Consider the following 19,677-nt stretch of genomic DNA (forward strand, 5'->3'; position numbering starts at 1 on the left):
CTTAATTCAATGACCACTGTCTCCTATCTGAAGTGAGGTGAGCCACCTCACTCCACTCTCTGCCCTCCTGCACCACAGCAGCCATTGGCATTGCTAGAACACTAATCAAATCAGATGGCTTCTCTGTACCAAACCCTTCAGGGGTCCCCAAATGACAAGACCCAATGTGGCTTATGAATGTCCCTCCAATTTAATTGTCCCCAACACCACTGTCATGCCTTACATTTTTAGCCAATTATTTACCATTGGGATCCTGTTGTGTTCTTCCTGGCTGGAACATCTCCCCACTCAGGTGTGTCAACTCCTCCTCCTCCTCCTCCTCCTCCTCTTCCATCTCAGATGACACCTGCTTCCAGAAGTCTTTTCCCCCTGGGATGAGATTACTGTTCCTCAGGGCTGTCATTGGATGTTTCCTACCAAATGTCATCATTTCTTAATGGATTCCTGCAGCATCCTCTCCCAGGCATTCTGTTCCTATTGCTTCTGCCCTGGGCTGCTTCCATCCATTCTCTCCTCTGCCTTCAGAATTCTCCCTTTGTCAGGCAGATCTGATCATGTGGTTCCTGCTGCCTTTCAAATCAAGTCAAACTCCTGGCCTGACTATTAAGGCCCTCTGTGATCCCACCTATGCAACCTGCCCAGAGTCACGTCATGCTAAGACCCTCTAGGCTTCAAATATCCAATCTCTTTCAAGTCCTCCACCCTGTCTATCTGCTTTGCATATGCTGCTTCTTATGTCTTGATCCTTCCCTCGACCCCACCTCTTTACCTAATTCCTAGGCACCCCTCAGGTGTCTGTTGGATGTATCACTGCCAACGGAAAGCCTTCTTTGTATACCTGCACTTGGTTATGCATTGCTCTCTGTCCTGTTTCCTAGTCCCTTCCACCCACAGATTTAATTGATTGGTCAATTGACCACTGTTTCCTCTAGAAAATGAGCTGCAGAACCATGCATATTTTGTTCCTGCCTGTGTTTTCTGGCACCATATATAATAATGCTTAATAAATTTGTAGGATCAAGAAGGAATGAATGCCTGTTTCTTTTCTGACACTAGAGGTTGGGACTCCTAGCTAACTTACCTTAAAGTGTGTTTTGCATGGATGGTGCTTATAAGGAGTTGAATAAAATGAAAGAATGATCTGCTCATTTTAAGTTCATTTATATTCTTATATTGAAAAAAAAAAGTATACTTTCCCATTTCTTCCACCATCTGCTAGCAGAAGAATGGCAGCAGGCCCAGATACTGTAAGAAGATTGTTGGATGTGACAGTTAAACTCCTGATGTTTTACCCACGGGGGTTGTTTTCCCCTGGAGCCCTCTGGGAGGCAGCATGCCTCCAATGCTGTCCTGCTCACTCCCTGTGTCCATTTTTCCTGGCCAGAGCCTTGCCACCCAGTGGCTCCGCTGCCCCCATGGATCCACTGAATCTGTCCTGGTACGATGATGACCCGGAGAGGCAGAACTGGAGCCGGCCCTTCAACGGGTCTGAAGGAAAGGCGGACAGGCCCCACTACAACTACTATGCCATGCTGCTCACCCTGCTCATCTTCGTCATCGTCTTTGGGAATGTGCTGGTGTGCATGGCCGTGTCCCGGGAGAAGGCACTGCAGACTACCACGAACTACCTGATCGTCAGCCTTGCTGTGGCCGACCTCCTCGTCGCCACGCTGGTCATGCCCTGGGTTGTCTACCTGGAGGTAGGTCTGGGTCCCAGCATTGCTCTAGTACCTGCTCTAAGACAGCCCCAGTTTCCCCACTGGTTTCACCAACCCGTTGCCTCTTCCTCCACTCTGGGATGTTTTTCTCTTTATGAAGTGGGTACTTTGTCTCCTTAATAATCACCATTAGCATTTAGAGAGTGTTACTAAGTGCTGGGCCTCATATTAAGTAATTTATGCACATCATTTTCTTACGTATTCTCACAGCGGCTCTGAGAGGCTTGCATCACCACTTTGCAGATAATGGTCATAATGATGATCAGAGAAGATGGTAATTTCTCCAGCATCACACAGCTGGTCTCTCTAAGCTAAAACTGTCTGTCCCTAAAGTTGGTTCATTAGGCCATACTGGAAATGGAAGTAACTGGTGAGGATCCCCAAGGAGGGAACATGTTCCTGCTCCCAGGCTTTATCCCTCTTTCCCCAAGTCAGAAGTGGGGCTGCTGCTCTAAGCTCTCAGTATCCCCTCTCCTCTCTAGTTTATTCTGGCACCATGTCCAGGACCTCCAGGTAGAGGCTACTGTAAACTGTGGTGCACCCACTTTCTTTAAGATGAAACGTGTCACCCATGTGTCACCCAGGACAGAACCTAGCTCTGTGCCTTGAAATGGGGAATAGGTGGCCTCTGCTGTGGCCCACTGTGTCAGGTGTGTTGCAGATGCTAATCAACAAATACTTGATGCTGCTCTCCTCACTTTACAGAATAGAGAATGGAGGTTTGAGAAGCTGTCTTTACCCAGGCCCTGCAGACAAGGGAATCAGATTCATCTCTTAGCAGGGTGTGAGGTCTGGGACTGCATTTCCTGCCTGGGGCTTTGTCCTGAGGAGTTCTTGCTTTGTTCCTAGGCTTGATCCATTCTTGATTCCTTCCATGGAGGGGTCCCAGACCTCAGGCCATCAGAGAGGAATAAAGGGGAAAATGGGAGAACCAACTTCTGTTTCCCTATCTAGAGGATGGGGACGATAATGATACTACTTGTAGGACTGTTTGAGAATCAGATAAGCCTCTGTTTCTACCTACCAAACTCTGCAGGTGGAAACAGGTCTATACACAGGGTGTATTGGGGTTCCTAGAATCTAAGTTCTTCAAGCAGATGTTTTAATCATAGTTACTCACCATTATTTTAGAAGTGAAGCTGAGTGTTTGAGGGGGCAGAAGGGTATTCTCACGGGGCTGTACTCAAACTCTTCCCATTAAAGCAAGAACTGGGCAGCGAGCTCTGCTTAAAGGACTAGAGAATATACCAACTGGAGTCCCACCCAACATTCTGTCAAGGTGCTCTTTTAACCACATAGTTTACCCTCTCCCAAAGCTACTCCTCTTGTCCAGAATTTACCATCCTGTTGTATTTCTAGTAATTTTAAAAGTCTCCAATCTCCTGCCACACCAGAGCCTGTCTCAGGACTATTCTGCTCAGTATGCGGAAAGTGTGCTGATTTTGGAATGAAAGAACCCACTTCAAATCTGAATTCACATTTTCTACCTGGGTAGTGGTGGGAGAAGTCCCTGAGAGGAGGGAGCCAGGAACCACTCACCTGTGTATACCTCCAGTAAGGCCTCACAACCCTTTGGGGTGAGGTTTACTGTGTGCATTTTCCAGAAGAGAAGAGATTGAAAAGACGAGCAAAGGTCTCAGAGTTATTTATTCACTCAGTCAATAGTGATGGAGCACTTTGTCCTACCCACCCTTAGTGCTGAAGTCTGTGGTATTGTCCTGCTGTGAAAGAAGAAGCCTGTGGGGCCAGTACAGTGCCGTCACCACGGAAGATGGGGGTCCATGGGGGACACATGCCCCGTCAGAGGTGTTGGCTTGCAGGAAGAAGGAATGCTTCAGGAAGAAGTGTTCAGGGGAGAGAGAAGGGCAGAGCCACACAGCCTGGATGTTTTGAGAGAGGCAGCCACGGCCCTTGTCTTCAAGTTTTACTGCCTTTGTTCCATAAATGTGAACATGCTGTGTCTGAAACAGTGCCTGACTCAGTGCTGAGTATTATTATAGTTAAAATGAAGATTTGGTGGAGCCAACTCAGAGCCTGTCATTCATGTGGCAGCTTCACATGAGCCAGATGTCAATGAGAGATGCCCAGAAGTCCAGAGGAAAGAGGCCTTGGTGTCGCTAGAAAACCCAAGCCAGTCCTTCCCCTGCTACTAAATCTCCAGGAGACACTGGGCAAGTCTGATTTCCTCTGTGACCCCAAGTGGGACCATACCACTTGGAAGCGATAATCTCTCTTGTCATGCTTTTTGTCTACTGAGTACTTTTGACATATGATCTCCTCTTTGACAAGCTAGATTGCCACTTCCAAGACATCTTAGGAGGGAGCAAGGGATGTGCAAAGAACTTGCCTCCCACTCCAGCCCCACTCAGTGATCACTTGCTGGATGAACTTGGCCATGCTCTGTGGCCTCTTTAATCTTTGATTCTCTCATCTATGAATGAGAATTAACAGTCCATTCTTGTAATAGAGATAAAGTACAGTGCCCACTGGAGATGTTCTATAAAACAGCCGCTGATGCCTTTTCTTGGGTCTTGGAGTCACACTGCTCCTAACTGCTCAGTTGCTTCCTGGGGCCATGGGAGAGTGGTTTGAGAGTTCCCCTTAACGTAGAGACAGTCTGAATTGTTCGCAACTGTGTCCAGGAGACTAGGCTAGAACCTGGCACATACTAAGTTGCCCAATAATTTTGTAGAAAGGACAGCAGGGAAGAGGGAAGATGAGGAGGAGGATGCTAGTAGCTGAGACCTGGTTCCCTAGGGACATGCAGGCAGCTCCCTGGTCCCATTCCTGGGGGCACTTCCAGGTGGGTGATAGCCAGAGGAGCTTGGGATTCTGCCTTGTGGGACCTTGAAGGTAGACTGTGTTTATGTCAGGGAAGCCCCTTCTGTGCCCCCTACACCCACCCCCCAGTTGACATCCAGCTGTTGGGGGCCAGGAGAGACCTTGGGATGGGGCCCTACTTGAGCCCTGAGAAGGCAGTGCTGCAGGAAAGGCCTGTCTTTTGGGGAACTTCTGTCTTTTTGTCACCACCTGTGAGATGTCAGCAGCTTCATTACTCATTGCTGAGTTTAATTGCAGATGTTTGGTTTTATGCGTGAGAGCAGAAGAGAGGGCTGTCGTGAGCATGAACAGGGTTATATTAGCCTGCTGTGATGCTCAGTGGGACATTCTGTGCATGCTGACCTGCTCCAGTTATGAGAGGGGCTTTCTAGCTTCTCTCTCTCCTCTGGGTAAGAAGCTAAAGGTATCCTCAGGAATTGGGGCTTCTCTAGACTCCCAGGGCTGTGAGGGCCAGCCTGCTACGTGAGGGTGCACGTTTGTGTATGTGGACAGAGGCATAGGGATGTGTGGATATGTGGATGGGAGGGTGTGTGTGTGGTGGGTGAGGATGCAGCAGGGTCCTGCCAGGAGCTGGACCCCTCATTTTCCATTAGACCAAGGACAGGTCACTCCAGCAGTCCCGTCCCAGCTCATCCTGGTGCTCCTAAAGTTCTGGCCCAGAATTCCCTTCTTTCATTCTCCAAATATAACAAGGAAGCAGGCATTTCTCCCCTGTTTCATAGAGATCTCTTAACATATACTTGAGGCCCTGACTTTGTGTGGAGAGGCTTGTGTGGCTCACTCAGAACCCAGGCCAGAACAGGACTGAAAGCTGAGCCAAAGGCTATAGGCAAGTCACTGTACTTTTCTGTGGCTCAATTTTCTCATTGGTAAAATGGGTGTTCATTATCATACCCAGAATTTAATTTACAGAGGTATGACTGATTGATCCATGTCATTGAAAAAAAAAAAAAAAAAACCCTGCTACTTACAGTTCTGCTAGGAATCGGGTGCAGCAGGCCATGCAGGGCCTCCAGAGAGAGAGCAACAGGCTTGGGTCAGGAGGCTGAAGCAGGGGTGAGGGGAGGGCCCAGGACATAGGCTTTATTGAGGTTTTCATGGTGTATGCAAGGCAGGACAGAGTAAGCAGTTAAGGATTGTCTAGTTTGACTACTACTAGCAGCTTTGGGCTATGGAGTAGCTCCTAGATACCTTGTACCTGCCCTGGGATAATTTAAGACAGGAAAATATTGGCTTGCTGTGTGACAGCGTAAAGGGAGTGGTTGGCTGGTGTTTGAGGTGGTATGTTCCCAAGTAAGTTGGTCACTATGTTTAGGAACTAACTAGCCTGGGGAGGGGCACCATCTCCCTGGGTCTGTAAAACTCCCAAATAGCAGAGCATCAGGAACATAGAACAAAAGAAAATATAGTTAATATAGTTGTTTCTATAATGAATGGATGCCAAGGAGACAAACAGAGACTCTAAGAAAACTCATGATGGTCACATAAATGTTTCACAGATTAAGGGTCAAAGTTGAGGCCCTCCATGTAAGTGGGCTGCTTTTCTTCTAGCACAGTTCTTGGCACAAAGTAGATTTGAGTGTTGGTGAAAAGAGGCCAGGGGCACAGGCCCCAAGGCCCTGCAGGTGCTACTTCCCATTGCTGTCCTCTCTCCCCCAGGCCCCAGCTGGAGACCTACAAACCTCCCACAACTGTCCTCTGAGCCCATGGCCTGCCCTGCCCCAGGATGGTCAAGTCACAGGACCTAAGCTAATCTCCCCGCTCCTCCTGTCCACCCATTATGTTTCTTTGTCTCTAGGTGGTGGGTGAGTGGAAATTCAGCAGGATTCACTGTGACATCTTCGTCACTCTGGATGTCATGATGTGCACAGCAAGCATCCTGAACCTGTGTGCCATCAGCATCGACAGGTGAGCCCAGCCAGGGTGGGAGCGGTGACTCTGCCGTTCGCCTTTCTGGGTGCTCCACCTCTCCTCAGGCTCAGGTTCTGTCTATGGTGCTATGTGGCTGGCTGTGTACATGTGAGTCCATGTGTTTGTGTGTGCAGGTGTGCATGCATACATGTCTGTGTGTGTCTGTGTGGCTAGGCTAGTACAGATTCCACAAAGAAAGGTCATCTATGGACAGTGAGGCCACCAAGAATACCAGATAGTGAGTGACTGGTTTAAAAGTGAGCTGATTCCCACTGAAGCCCCAGCTGTATGACCTCCTACTTATGTGACCTTGGGCAGATTGTAGAAGCTCTCAGAACTTCTGGTTTCATTTTCTAGATCCTGGTGATAATGACACCTGCCCCTGTCTGAGGTGTTTGGTTTTGTATTTTATTCTAGCACGGGTGGTGTGGTCAAGGGGGCCCAAGCTGTGCCCATTTACAAGTTTAAGCTTAGAGTTTTTCACTACTTTGCCCAAATATGTGTCACACACATGCCCAGAAGCTCTGTCCCTACTCCCCTCACAGGATTCTTAGAGGATAAAATAAGTTAATGAGTAAGAAATGCTAGGTAGAGGAATGTGAGGGAGGATTATAAATAGTACCATTGCTATTATTTCCTGCTAAATGGGGCCTAAAGTTGCCTCATCAACAAATGCTTCCACCTTCTGTGGGCCTAGATCAAGTGCAGTAAGTGTAGTTTCAAATGTGCAATGACCCAGGTCATGGCCCCTCAAAAAGCTTCAAATCTGGCTGGGGCCATTGGAGCAACAGCCATAGCCCAGGAGGACACAGTACCTGCCTGCTCATGAAGTGCTTGACTGGGCATTGCCAATTCTCCTCACTTAGTGTGGGAACAGGAAGGAAAGTTGAATGAGAGTATCATGGAGCTGGTCAACTGTCCAGCCCCAGGGATCAATGGGTTCTACAGAGTGAGGGGTTCCTCGACCTGCATCCCAGACTCAGCCCCCACCCTGCCCTTGCAGATACACAGCTGTGGCCATGCCTATGCTGTACAACACACGCTACAGCTCCAAACGCCGAGTGACGGTCATGATTGCCATTGTCTGGGTCCTGTCCTTCACCATCTCCTGCCCGCTACTCTTTGGACTCAACAACACAGGTGAGTCTTGATTTTTCTGCCTGTGACTCTGCTCTGGGTCCCTGCTCCTGTGCAGGACCCTGAGGGAGCTGAATTCCTGGCACAGTTAAGGATGGAGGTCCAGTGGAGGCCCATTTGCCATCCTGGACAGAGGCCAGGCTGGATGTACTAGGCCCAGCTAAACTCAGAGGTGCTCCAGGCTGAGCTAGAGAGAAAACAATGGCCTGAAACACATGGAGTTGAAGGAGGAGTTGTGAAGATGGTTGAGGAGGATGTTTGGCTATCTTCAACTTTGTTTATTAAATTAAAGCTCAGCAGACTACACATGAGTGTGTGTATGTGCATGCTCCGGCATATGGCGGGAGATACTGGACCTCCATCCACTCCCAACAATGGTAGTTTTGTGATGAGGCTGCAGCCTTGTAGGTCAACTGAAGCCAGGCTAGGCCCGAGCCACGTGGAGCAAGTAAGAAAGAAACAGGAGGTGAGCCAAGATTGAGCCCCTTCCTGTGGGAAGCAGAGTCAGGAGCATCTAGACAGAAGCAGCACAGGACCCCTGCCAGTATGGAGCTATTTCTTGTCAGGGAGCCATGAAGGTGCCTCTAGGGAGATCACAGCAAGACAGGCCATAGTGAAGCCCTGAAAATGTGTGGTCTGAAATCTAAGTGTCACAGAAAGACATGCCAATAGGGCTAAGTGTGCTTGAGACAGAGGATAGACATCTGGTAGACCTGGAAGCATATAAAACACACTGGAATAAAGTGAGTCCAGCAGACAAGACCACATTATGTTGTTCCTAAAGTTAGAAGGTGGTAGACCTCCACAGGAAAGGCTACAAAAATGGTTGACTATTCTGAAAATGATTTTCATATGTCATTTCTTCTGAATATCCTGGCATTATTTGTGTACTCAGAGATGACAAGACTAATAATCAAGTGGCAGGAAATGGTAATAAGAAAAGTTAGAAGCAATCAATCCCAACCTAGCTTTTTGCTCAGTTGTGGTTTTATCTGTGATTTATATTGCATATTTATTTGCATCTAGGGTTTCTAGGCAACCTTAAACATCCAGTTATATTCTTGGTAAGATTGCTCCTCGTTCTCATGAGGAGGGAACTGTGCCCTGGTGATGCTGTGGCCCCAGGGCCAGCTGATCCCCGACCCCCGCTTCCCTGGGCTCTCCTTCCCCAGACCAGAACGAGTGCATCATCGCCAACCCTGCCTTCGTGGTCTACTCCTCCATTGTCTCCTTCTACGTGCCCTTCATTGTTACCCTGCTGGTCTACATCAAGATCTACATCGTCCTCCGCAAGCGCCGCAAGCGGGTCAACACCAAGCGCAGCAGCCGAGCTTTCAGGGCCAACCTGAAGGCCCCACTCAAGGTCCAGAGACCCCTCCTCCCCTCCAGGCGCCCCTTTAACCATTACCAAGGGGGCTTGTCCCATGCTCCCGTGGGACCCTGGGACACCACCGCCAGATGGAGGTCCAGGCTGAATGAGCTCCCGGGAGCTGGACTAGGGCATGGATCTCAGTGGAGTGACTTGAATGTCCAGGAGAGGGAGGCCGAGTTTGTAGTGGGCACCAGGGGGAAGGAGAAGTCTGCTTGGAGAGCTTCGTGAATGAGCTCTGCAGATCTTGCTTGGTACCTTCCTGGCTCCTCTCATCTTCTGCTTAACTTCTCCTTTCCTACTCTGGCCTCAGTCTCCCTTTCCTTCCCTCTGTCTTCTTCATCCTATTTTCTTTACCTGCTACATTCTCTGCCCTGTCTCTGTGCACACCTCCTTCTTCCTCATAACCTTTCTCTGCTCCTCTCTCATCTCTCCACTCTGTCTTGTGAATTCTCCCCTCCACTCAGCCTTCCCTGAGGAAGACGTTGTGGGAGCTTGGAAAGAACGAGAACTTTGGGGTTAGACATATCAGGTTCAAATCCTGGCACCACCACATTGGGTTGAGGGATCTTGGGCAAGTTGCTTAACTTCTGGGAGCCTTGTTTTCCTCATCTGTTAACTAGGAACCACAGTGTGGACTTCACAGAGTGGTCTTGAAGATTTGATGTGAGAAGGGCTGTGAGTGTGTGCCTAGCATGGTGCCAGACCCTGATTAGGAGTTCCACAAAAATCAGGGTCCTTTTGTCCCTCATCCTGCTCACTTCTCATCGCAGTACTGATCTTCACCTTTGCCTGGCTGTCTCCTATGGTCCCTGCTCTCTGAGCTACTATTCTAAGCCTGAATTCCACAAGGAATGCCCTGCCTTGAGTTTCTGTCCCCTTGCTACCGTGCGCCCTCACTGTCTTGTATGACCCGTGTGCTGGCTCGCTCCACAGGGCAACTGTACTCACCCCGAGGACATGAAACTCTGCACCGTTATCATGAAGTCTAATGGGAGTTTCCCAGTGAACAGGCGGAGATTGGTAAGTGTTCAGGTCGAGGACCCAGAGCCAAGTCTTGCTGCCCACTGGCTGTGATTCTGAGGCCACACCTGCTGGCCACAGGGAGAAGCACATCCCGGCATGCCCCATTCTGCCTCAGCTGTGGGCAGACTCACTATGCACCCTTCCAAGCAGGTGCAGAGCAAGGCACCTCAATTCTGCAAGGCACAGATATGTAGAAAATTGTTGGGAGAAGGGACTTCTCTATAACGATATGTTAAAAACGGTGATAATGGTTCTTGCCACTTCTTAAAACACCTACCATGTTCCTAGTATCTCATCACATCCTCACCACAACCCTGGGAGGTAAGTCTGATTGATCTTATTGATCTATAGTTCACAGAAGAGGAAACAGAGGCTCAGAGAGTTTAAGTAACTCACCCAAGCCTAAACAGTTAGTGACAGAGTGTATATTTGAACTTGTGTGACTTCTAAATCCATGCCCATATTCTTTCAACCAGCATATGCTGCTTCTTACAGACAGGCTGGTTCTGGGGTTGGATGTGGGGAGGCTGAAGCAGAGTAGCCACTGGGGGCTGGTGAAGTGCATCCTGGAAGTCGAACCTAGAGGTGCAGAACCACAGCAGCTCCAGGCTCTGCCCAGAGAGAGTAGCAGCAAGGCCCCAGCTAAAGGTGTTTCATTCCAAAGATGGGCAGAGAACAGGGCAGAGAACCCGTAGAAGGCCACACATCCAGTTCAGGTCAGTTGGCCTTGGGAAGCAGATACACAGCATTCACCTGCACTGTAAGGGCGGGACTTTTATGAGGCAGGTGCCAAAACCAGAACTCAGAATGGGGTCAAGGCAGCCACCTAGTTAGAGCACCTGGGCACATAGCCAGGCTACATTTCAGAAGCTGGGGATAAGACCTCCAAGGCCTCTGACAGGAGAGTCTAGGGGAGAACGAGAAGGCCATGAGTGGACCTATGCCAGGCCAGCCTGGCAGGGAGGATGTGGGCCCACAGGAGTCCACCCTTTAGTTCCTGAATTAGTCTAGTCACCTCATGTATGTGTGTGCTGGTGCAGGAGCACTGGGCCAGGGTTTCAGCCTGGCAGGAAGAACAGGGGTGGTGCCCTCCAGGCAGTTAGCACCTGAGTTCTTGGAGGCAGGACTAAACATCATTCCAGAACTATTATCCCTAGCAGTCTTCATGGCACCTGGCACTTAGCTTGCACTCAGCAGGTGTTGCTTGGGTAAGAAAAGAGGAGTACCTGGCTACTAAGACCCCAGAGAGTAGTGGTGGGGTATTGGGGGTGCATAGGGTTTGTGCTGGAAGGGCCCAGGGATGGCCCTGTAAGCAAAGACTGTCATGGTCCTGAGTTCTGTACCTAGACAGTCCCTACCTCCCAGTGATCATCCTCCTGGCCTTTCTGGCAGGGTGACTCTGGTGTCCACGAGACTCTTCAGAGGGGGAAAGGAGACGGGTAGGGCAGGTGGCCCAGGGGAGATTGGGTACCCAGTGCCCAAGAATCCGCCTGGCTTCACCCAGAGCTCTCTGCCTCTGGTACAGGAGGCTGCCCGGCGAGCCCAGGAGCTGGAGATGGAGATGCTGTCCAGCACCAGCCCGCCAGAGAGGACCCGGTACAGCCCCATCCCGCCCAGCCACCACCAGCTGACTCTCCCCGACCCGTCCCATCACGGCCTCCATAGCACCCCCGACAGCCCCGCCAAACCAGAGAAGAATGGGCATGCCAAAGACCACCCCAAGATTGCCAAGATCTTTGAGATACAGTCCATGCCCAATGGCAAAACCCGGACCTCGCTCAAGACCATGAGCCGTAGGAAGCTCTCCCAGCAGAAGGAGAAGAAAGCCACGCAGATGCTCGCTATTGTTCTTGGTGAGTGGGCTCTGGATGCCAGTCATAGCCCTGCCCTTCCCTGTCCCACCCTAGCCCTGACTGGGGAAAGTGCCCAGATCCTTGACCCTGCCATACCCTTCCTGACCATGGCTGGAGGGTCATAGGTTGGGTAGTTTTTGAAAAACAGACCACTCCCAGTGACTTACAGACTGCCACGGTAGATTGTCTAGTTCTGCTCCCTTTGCAGATGGGCAGACGGAGGCTTAGCATGGTTACCGATTTTGACCAAGGAAGACCCAGGTTTGAACTCAGGCAATCTACTCCAGAGTCTGTGAATTCCAACAGCAGACCGCAATGCTCCAGAACCTCATGTCTCTGGACAGGCCACTTTCTTTCTGGTCTCCCATCTGTAGAGTAGGTTACTTTCAGGTTTGTGTGGTCAGAAGGCATAGGGATGGTGAAAGCATTTTATAAGCTGCAAAGCAGTATACTTACATATATAAGCATTATTACTATGTTTTTGTTATTACTGCTATTTTTAAGGAATTAGGAAATTCACCTTTGTGTTCAGTGAAGACCATGTGGAACCAGAGCTCTGAAAAGATAAAAGAGGACCTTAAGACATGGCCACTGGTCTAAATAAAGGAGTGGCCCTGCCCACCACACAAAGCTTTTAAATAAAGTTTTCCTAGAAAACCATATAATAAAAGTCAGAATCCAAGTTATAGACTAGTAGGGGTAATTGGGGGAAGGGACTGATATGACCCTGCCATCTGTGTAGCACCTGCAATCCCCTTTGATAGCCCAACAATCCTGGGATGCGAGTGGACAAGACCTGCTATCCTCCTTTTAGGAATGGGAACTTGTGATCACAACAAGTTAAGGGGCTGCCCATGATCCTGTGGCTGGGACATGGCAGGGTGGAGTTGGACCTGAGCCCTCTCTGCAGTCCAAGGGACTATGCTCTAGGGCCCTGTTCTTCCTAGACACCATTTGCCCCACTGGAGCTGGTGGTGCTGGAGAAAGCACCCGAGTCAGACAGCAGAGCAGGCAAGAGATCACCTAGAGGCACAGTCTTCAGGCGTGTCCAGCAAGGATGTGTCCCCAGGGGGAAGATGGAGGGCTGGAGCAAGAGCCTGGCCGTGTGGGAGCCTAAATAGACTGGCATTCAGACCCTAGTGGTGCCGCTCAAGAGCAGAGTGGCCTTGGGTACCCCTCAAAGCCATCACAGCCTCAGTTTCCTGACAAATTCATGGGAGACAATATGAGAACTGAGTGAGATGGTCATTTAGTACTCCCTTTTCCCAAACTCTGTGTCCCACACTGCCTTGAACATATTTCCCCCACTGCCAGCCTGAGGGAGACGTTGTTCTCAAAGGTGACTGGGAAGCTGAGTGGGTATCTCCATTGCCACAGCTGACTTGGGTCAGAATGCCAACATTTCAGATTTGTTCACAAGCTGCTTCCCCTTCCCTCAGAGACAGGTATTGTTACATCCTTTTGACAGATGAGGGCAATGAGGCTGAGATGAGTGAAGGAAACTTTCTCTGAAGTCAAGTGTCAGGCAGGTCTGAATCTAAGACCGGGACTCCTCGTGCAGTGCTGTTGGAGCTAGGGCCCAGCCTTGGTGCCCCCCAACCCCCTGCAGTAGAGCAGGGTGTGCCGCTGGCCTCTGCCTGACCCTGCGCTCTCCCCAGGCGTGTTCATCATCTGCTGGCTGCCCTTCTTCATCACACACATCCTGAACATACACTGTGACTGCAACATCCCGCCAGTCCTGTACAGCGCCTTCACGTGGCTGGGCTACGTCAACAGCGCCGTGAACCCCATCATCTACACCACCTTCAACATTGAGTTCCGCAAGGCCTTCATGAAGATCCTACACTGCTGACTCTGCCTCCTGCCTGCACAGCAGCCTGCTTCCCGCCCCTGTCCAGGCCGGCCGGGCTTCCTCCCTGCAAGATGTGGGCAGAAAGGCCTGGTGGGCTGGGCCTTCTCTTCACCCCGCAGGCCCTGCCGTGTTAGCTTGGCTCTGCAACCCCCTCTGCCCACGCACCCTCACTCTGCCAGGGTAGGGCAAGGGAGCCGGGCGTGGTATCAGTCCTGGGGCTGGACCCATGGCTCAGGGGCAGCTCACAGAGGCCCTGCCCACCTCTAGGCCCCTCTCCTTGGCACCAAAGATACAGCCGCCTTCCTTGACCTTTCTCTGGGGCACCGGGTCTCTGGGGTTAGGGGGGCGAGTCAAGGCTAAGAGGCTGAGTGCACCCTGTTTGTTGGGCATGACCTGGTTGTCACTGGCCTGTGCTAGGACAGGCAGTGGGAAGGAGTAACAGTTCATACTCCTCAAGGCCCACAAGGGGAAAGCAGGGGCTCTGGCCAAAGCCCCAGGCGGCTTCAGCTCTGGGAGATATGTAAATACCAGATGGAACAACAGACCCCAGAGAAGCCCAAGACAGAACTCTTAGCTCCCTCCCAGGCCCTGATATGAGCCTCCCCTCCCCACAGCAGTGGACGTGAAGTGTCCCTCCAGTTACAGCTCTCCAAGAGCCTTCCACAGCCTTGGGGAGAAGAAGCCTAATCTCCAAGGGTCCTGAGAGGGCCTGTGGGGACAGAAACACCCACCAGCCCCCTCTGCCACTCCTGACAGCCCTCAGACGTATACCTCCCATTGCAAATGCTGGCCAGCCTGGGGAGTTAGGATTTGGACACAAACTCTGGGCCCGAGTTTGGGGTCATCTGAGGTTCTTTAAGGGGCTGCCTCCTGCCATACTCTGACACAAAGCCTCTTCCCTTTACTATTCCTTCTGGCCTCTACCCTCTCTCCTTTTCCCTTCCAGTGCCTCTGCCTTAGAGGAGCCCATGTCCGAGAGGCTGCTGAATACCATTTGACCTGGCCTGGCCCTGGCCTAAGGGAAGAGGGGAGCTGCAGCTTGTGGGGAACCCCTGGGTCCCAGACTCTGTAACATCACTATACATGCACCAAACTAATAAAACTTTGACAAGAGTCACTTTCAGGGGCCCTTTGGTGGCCCTGGGACAGCACCAACACCAAGTTTAAGATTCAGGTGTAACCCAAATCCTTGTGTCTGGCAGGGTCCTTCAGAGGAAAGCCAGGTGTCCCCACTCCTCCAGAACCTGGAATCTCCTAAGGGCCAAGCCTTTGCTCTGCTCACCCCATAGGGCAGAGAAGGCTCCACGTAAAAGGTGACCTTTGAAATGTGGCTTTGCGGTGTCTTTGTCGCTTGTCCTGCCTGACTCACATCAGGCTCTCCATTTAGGGAGCACGTTGCAGAAGGAAGGTGGGGCTGAGTGCTATACCCGAACCGCTCTCCCTGCTCTTGGCCTTGGGGCCAGCCCTCAGCTCCATGCCTTCTGGGGCCACAGTTTGGCACTGCCCTGACAACAGGAATTTGGCTCTTTAGAAGTGAAATATAAATCAACCCAGTGAAAAAAGAATGTTCCTACCACCTTGAGAATAACAGCCATGATGACAAACAAGGTGGTGGCACCCACGGGCTCAGGCTCTGGGGAGCTGTCAGGGCATAATTTGCATGCTAAATACAATATTTTTAGCACCAAAGTTGGGAGCACTTAACTTGCCCTGAACACTTAATTATGGACTTTGATCTTCTCACTGAACCCGAATGTAGCACTAAACCTTGTGAGAAGTTCCTCTCCCCGAAGGTGGCAAAGTTCCTCATTCCAGAAGGTGGGCAAAGCAGGTGTAGCTCAGGATGGCCAATAACCTAGTGACTGCCTCCTGGGGAGGGCAGCAGACCCCAGGGATTATAGAAACCCTTAGAACCTCTCAGCTGTTGACACCCACCCCACGACCAGCCAAGACACACACAAGCACACGTGCATACGCACCCCACGTCTATGGATGATCTTGACCTGGATGGGAGCTTAAAGTCTGTCTCATCGCTAGCAGTCTTATGAGGACATACAAGTTTCTTTGCTGAGAGAACTGAAGAGGTGACAAAGGGAGGCAGAAAGATAGAAGGAGGGGAAGGAAGGACTGAGAGAGGGAGGGGAAGGAGCCCTAGAGCAATCTGAGGAGAGCCCTGTCAGAGAGAAGAGGGGAAGAGGGCAGGGCAGGGGCGGGAGGCGGGGCAGGAGAAAGTTGCCCACAGTTGTCACGAGGCTTCACATCTTTCATCCAGACAGCAGATTGACAGCTAGAGTGGGCAGGGGGAGGGCTGGGCTCCACCCCTTCTCCCCTCAGCTCTTCAGGGGCAAGGGAATGGGTGGAATGGGACCTGGGGACACAAAGGGTGGAAGGGCGTGGCCCAAACTCTGGCTCTCTCCAAAGAGACCCTGACCCTGACCCTGGCCCTGGCCCCTTTCTCAACGTGGTTGTAGTGGGGGTGGGAAGGAAGCCCTCCAAGTTTTCCCTCCTCACTACCTTTCTCTGCACTCTGTGTCTCCGTGGAGTGCCTCTGAATCCAGGGAGCACTTACTTGCCTTTACAGCAGGCAGAGTCTGTGCACCCCTGCCCCACCCTTCCCTAGGACACAGCAAGGGTCACCACCAAAGGGCCAGACCCGCTGGGTACTTTATGGTTCCTGAGTGGGAAACAGAGTTACAGAATTACAGAGGATCCAGCTATGACTGCCAGTCTTCAGGCTTCAGGCTCTTATTCTTCCCCAGGTGCATTTGGAGGAGCCCCAGGTGGCCACTTGCTAGGGAGAGGCCCTGGGGACTTGAAAGCGAGTGGTCCAGCAGCCTGAGAAATTGCATCATTTTATCCATCCACCCACCCACTCGTTGTCTTAATGAGTATTTATTGAGTAATTATTGTGCTCCAGGTCCTTGGTAAGTTGTTGGGATAGAGCAATAAAGAAGGTGGTCTGCCTTTGGGGGTTCACAGTCTGACGGGACAGGTATTAACCCAGTACTCACACTATCGTATGAACAATCCATTTCCCCTGGAGCTGAGCTCAGACAAGGTGTGGAGACCACTGCCAGGATCTTGGGGAGGACAGCACAGCACAGGTATATGGGCCGCACAGCTCTAGGCCACAATTTTGCTGTGTGAGGCAACAGCCCCAGAACACCTTGGCCTTGAACAAGCATGTGGGGAGTTGGCAAAGGCAAGAAGACTAGACACAGAACTTCCTGGGTGGCTGGGGAAAGGGGGCCCTGGAAGAAGCAACTGCAGCTCTTGCTTCCCAGGTGGTCTAGGACAGGAGCAGCCAGGTTCTTGCATAGGAGCGTTGAGGACTGGCCTGTCTGGGGGGTGGTGTCCTCGCCTGTGGCATCCTTTCCTTAAACCATCCCTGTCCCCAAAGACTGCATGGCTTCTGTTACCTGTTGCTGCTCAGCCTTCCCTATGCCTGCCCACTGGCTCACCATCCTCCTGGGGGCCAGGACCCAGGCTGTGTCGGTAATTTAATCTCTTACCTGTGAAGGAACTGCTGTGGGCTCCCCTTTTGCCCTTGGAGGGCATTCCCATGCTCTCCACTCACAGAAAAGCCTTTCATACCAAGAGGGTGGTTTGCCCGGCTGGCAGGGATGGCCATGACACCCAGATCTCCTGAAATTTCTTACGTTATCCATTTTCCTCCTGCTTCCAGCCCAGCCCTGAATGTAGTTGGATGAGTTTTTGATGGTCAGAAGATGTTTTGAGAAACACAGAGGGAAAAACTGTTTGGGACCTGAGATTTAGGGTGATACCCTAGGGGTCCATGCAAATAGTAGTCGGCTGCCTCAGCAACCGAGTAGGTGCTGAGGGCAGAGCTGAGGCATAGTTATTAGCAGCAAAAGGGCTAGAGTCTGGGCATCTATGCTCCTGAGGGTTCTCTCCTGCCAACCAGGCACTCAGCGTTGCTACACTCAGGTTCTGGTGATGAAGCAGGAAACTGGTGAGGAGACAACAGGGCATCTTTGGAGCAGAGAGATCACCCCGGCTCTGTGAGATTAAGGGAGAAGGGGGAAGACGGTAGCTGATGAGAACCACTTCCTATTCCTGCTCCCATGGCAATTCTACCCAGGGTTACCCCAGGAGAGGGAGCAAGGCAAGAGCTGCTGGGAAGAACCTTGGCCCATCTAGAGCAACCTTTCACTCTCACTTGAATCCATAGGCAGCCCCAAGATCATGGAAATGCCTCATGACCACTGCACTGGTTTGGGGCTTCCTCCCTTGTGCACACACTCGGCTTCTTTCCTGAGACCTTGAGCTGTGTTGAGGCCAGAGACAGGGAGCCAGTCTCCCCAGAACCTGGGGCAGTGGGAATCAGGAGCTGAAGGTGAAGTGGAGGGTGACAGGTGAGGAAGGAGGCAGTGCTATTGGGGGGCTGAGTGGGGCTAGGTGTGGAGCGGTGGACCATGGGGAAACAAAGCCAGAACATTCAATTCTCCTGGATTTTCCTGACCATGTCCAAACACTCCGACCTGTGGCCCCCAGGAGTGCACAGCATGAGAGAAGAGACATTTGGAAATCAGGGTCTGAATTGCATCCAGGGCAGTTCAGAGAAAGGATAGGGTGGGGAAGAAGGAAATTGCCCTGGAGGAGACAAGTTCCATAACCCCCAAGAGCAGGTGCTACTATAGGGTCCAGAGCCAGAAAAGCTGACAGCAGGACCTGTCCCCAAGCCCTCTTTCCTGCCAAACCTCAGGTTCCACCCACCTTCTCATCCTCTTCCTTAAGTTGCTCTATTCAGCTGCCTGCCCCATTTTGTGTGCATACAAACCCTTTACCCATTTGAAGGCAGAGTAGGGTCCAACAAAACAGTTCATCTGTGTTATCCTACCTTCTCCTGGTGGATGCAAACATGCACCTTTGTTTTGCTCACACTGAACCCCCATTGAGTGTTTGGGGCTCCCAGTCAGGCAATCTGTAGATCACCCTCACCACAGGACCTCAGCAGGCATGAATGACCAGCAGGCTTGTCCTTGCCCTGTAGCTGACACAACACTATTTTAGGTATATCGAGGGTCACAGCCCACTCCAAGGCACCAAAGGAGAGTCTCTGCTGCCTTCCCAGATGCATTGGCAAAGGAAACCAGGCAGCTGCTCCTTGAGCATCCTCCTTCAAAGCTTCCCCAAAGCTAGATGGTCTGTGCCCTATTCCAAGAGCAATATCCCTCTGATTAAGTGTTGGGAGCTTAATAGCCTTGCCCTTGGACCAGCATGTTAATTTTTTTTTTTTAATTTTTTATTGTTGGTTGTTCAAAACATTACATAATTCTTGATATATCATATTTCACACTTTGATTCAAGTGGGTTATGAGCTCCCATTTTTACCCCAAATACAGATTGCAGAATCACATCAGTTACACATCCATTGATTTACATATTGCCATACTAGTGTCTGTTGTGTTCTGCTGCCTTTCCTATCCTCTACTATCCCCCCTCCCCTCCCCTCCCCTCGCCTCTTCTCTCTCTGCCCCCTCTACTGACATTCATTTGTCCCCCTTGTATTATTTTTCCCTTTCCCCTCACTTCCTCTTGTATCTACTTTTGTATAACTCTGAGGGTCTCCTTCCATTTCCATGCAATTTCCCTTCTCTTTCCCTTTCCCTCCCATCTCTCATCCCTATTTAATGTTAATCTTCTTCTATTGCTCTTCGACCCTACTCTGTTCTTAGTTACTCTCCTTATATCAAAGAAGACATTTGGCATTTGTTTTTTAGGGATTGGCTAGCTTCACTTAGCATAATCTGCTCTAATGCCATCCATTTCCCTGTAAATTCTATGATTTTGTCATTTTTTAATGCAGAGTAATACTCCATTGTGTATAAATGCCACATTTTTTTTATCCATTCATCTATTGAAGGGCATCTAGGTTGGTTCCACAGTCTTGCTATTGTGAATTGTGCTGCTATGAACATCGATGTAGCAGTGTCCCTGTAGCATGCT

The 19,677-nt window shown here is 50.8% G+C and overlaps 1 protein-coding gene across 3 annotated transcripts in view; it reads left to right on the forward strand.

The window, feature by feature from the left end:
• Drd2 (dopamine receptor D2) overlaps positions 1-14,824 on the forward strand; it is a 60,979-nt gene extending 46,155 nt beyond the window's left edge. For 2 of the 3 annotated variants that reach the window (XM_048795713.1, XM_015490050.2), the window contains 7 exons: positions 1,385-1,700; positions 6,358-6,467; positions 7,474-7,610; positions 8,780-8,970; positions 9,913-9,999; positions 11,528-11,855; positions 13,514-14,824. In XM_048795713.1, the coding sequence (XP_048651670.1) occupies positions 1,416-1,700; positions 6,358-6,467; positions 7,474-7,610; positions 8,780-8,970; positions 9,913-9,999; positions 11,528-11,855; positions 13,514-13,707 (1,332 nt within the window). In that variant the 5' untranslated portion in view covers positions 1,385-1,415 and the 3' untranslated portion in view covers positions 13,708-14,824. The remainder of the gene's footprint in view (positions 1-1,384; positions 1,701-6,357; positions 6,468-7,473; positions 7,611-8,779; positions 8,971-9,912; positions 10,000-11,527; positions 11,856-13,513) is intronic. The other variant, XM_048795714.1, reaches the window with a different exon arrangement.
• The last annotated feature ends 4,853 nt before the right edge of the window (positions 14,825-19,677 follow it).

The sequence above is a fragment of the Marmota marmota genome, unplaced genomic scaffold, assembly GCF_001458135.2.
Source record: "Marmota marmota marmota unplaced genomic scaffold, marMar, whole genome shotgun sequence".
Taxonomy (NCBI): domain Eukaryota; kingdom Metazoa; phylum Chordata; class Mammalia; order Rodentia; family Sciuridae; genus Marmota; species Marmota marmota.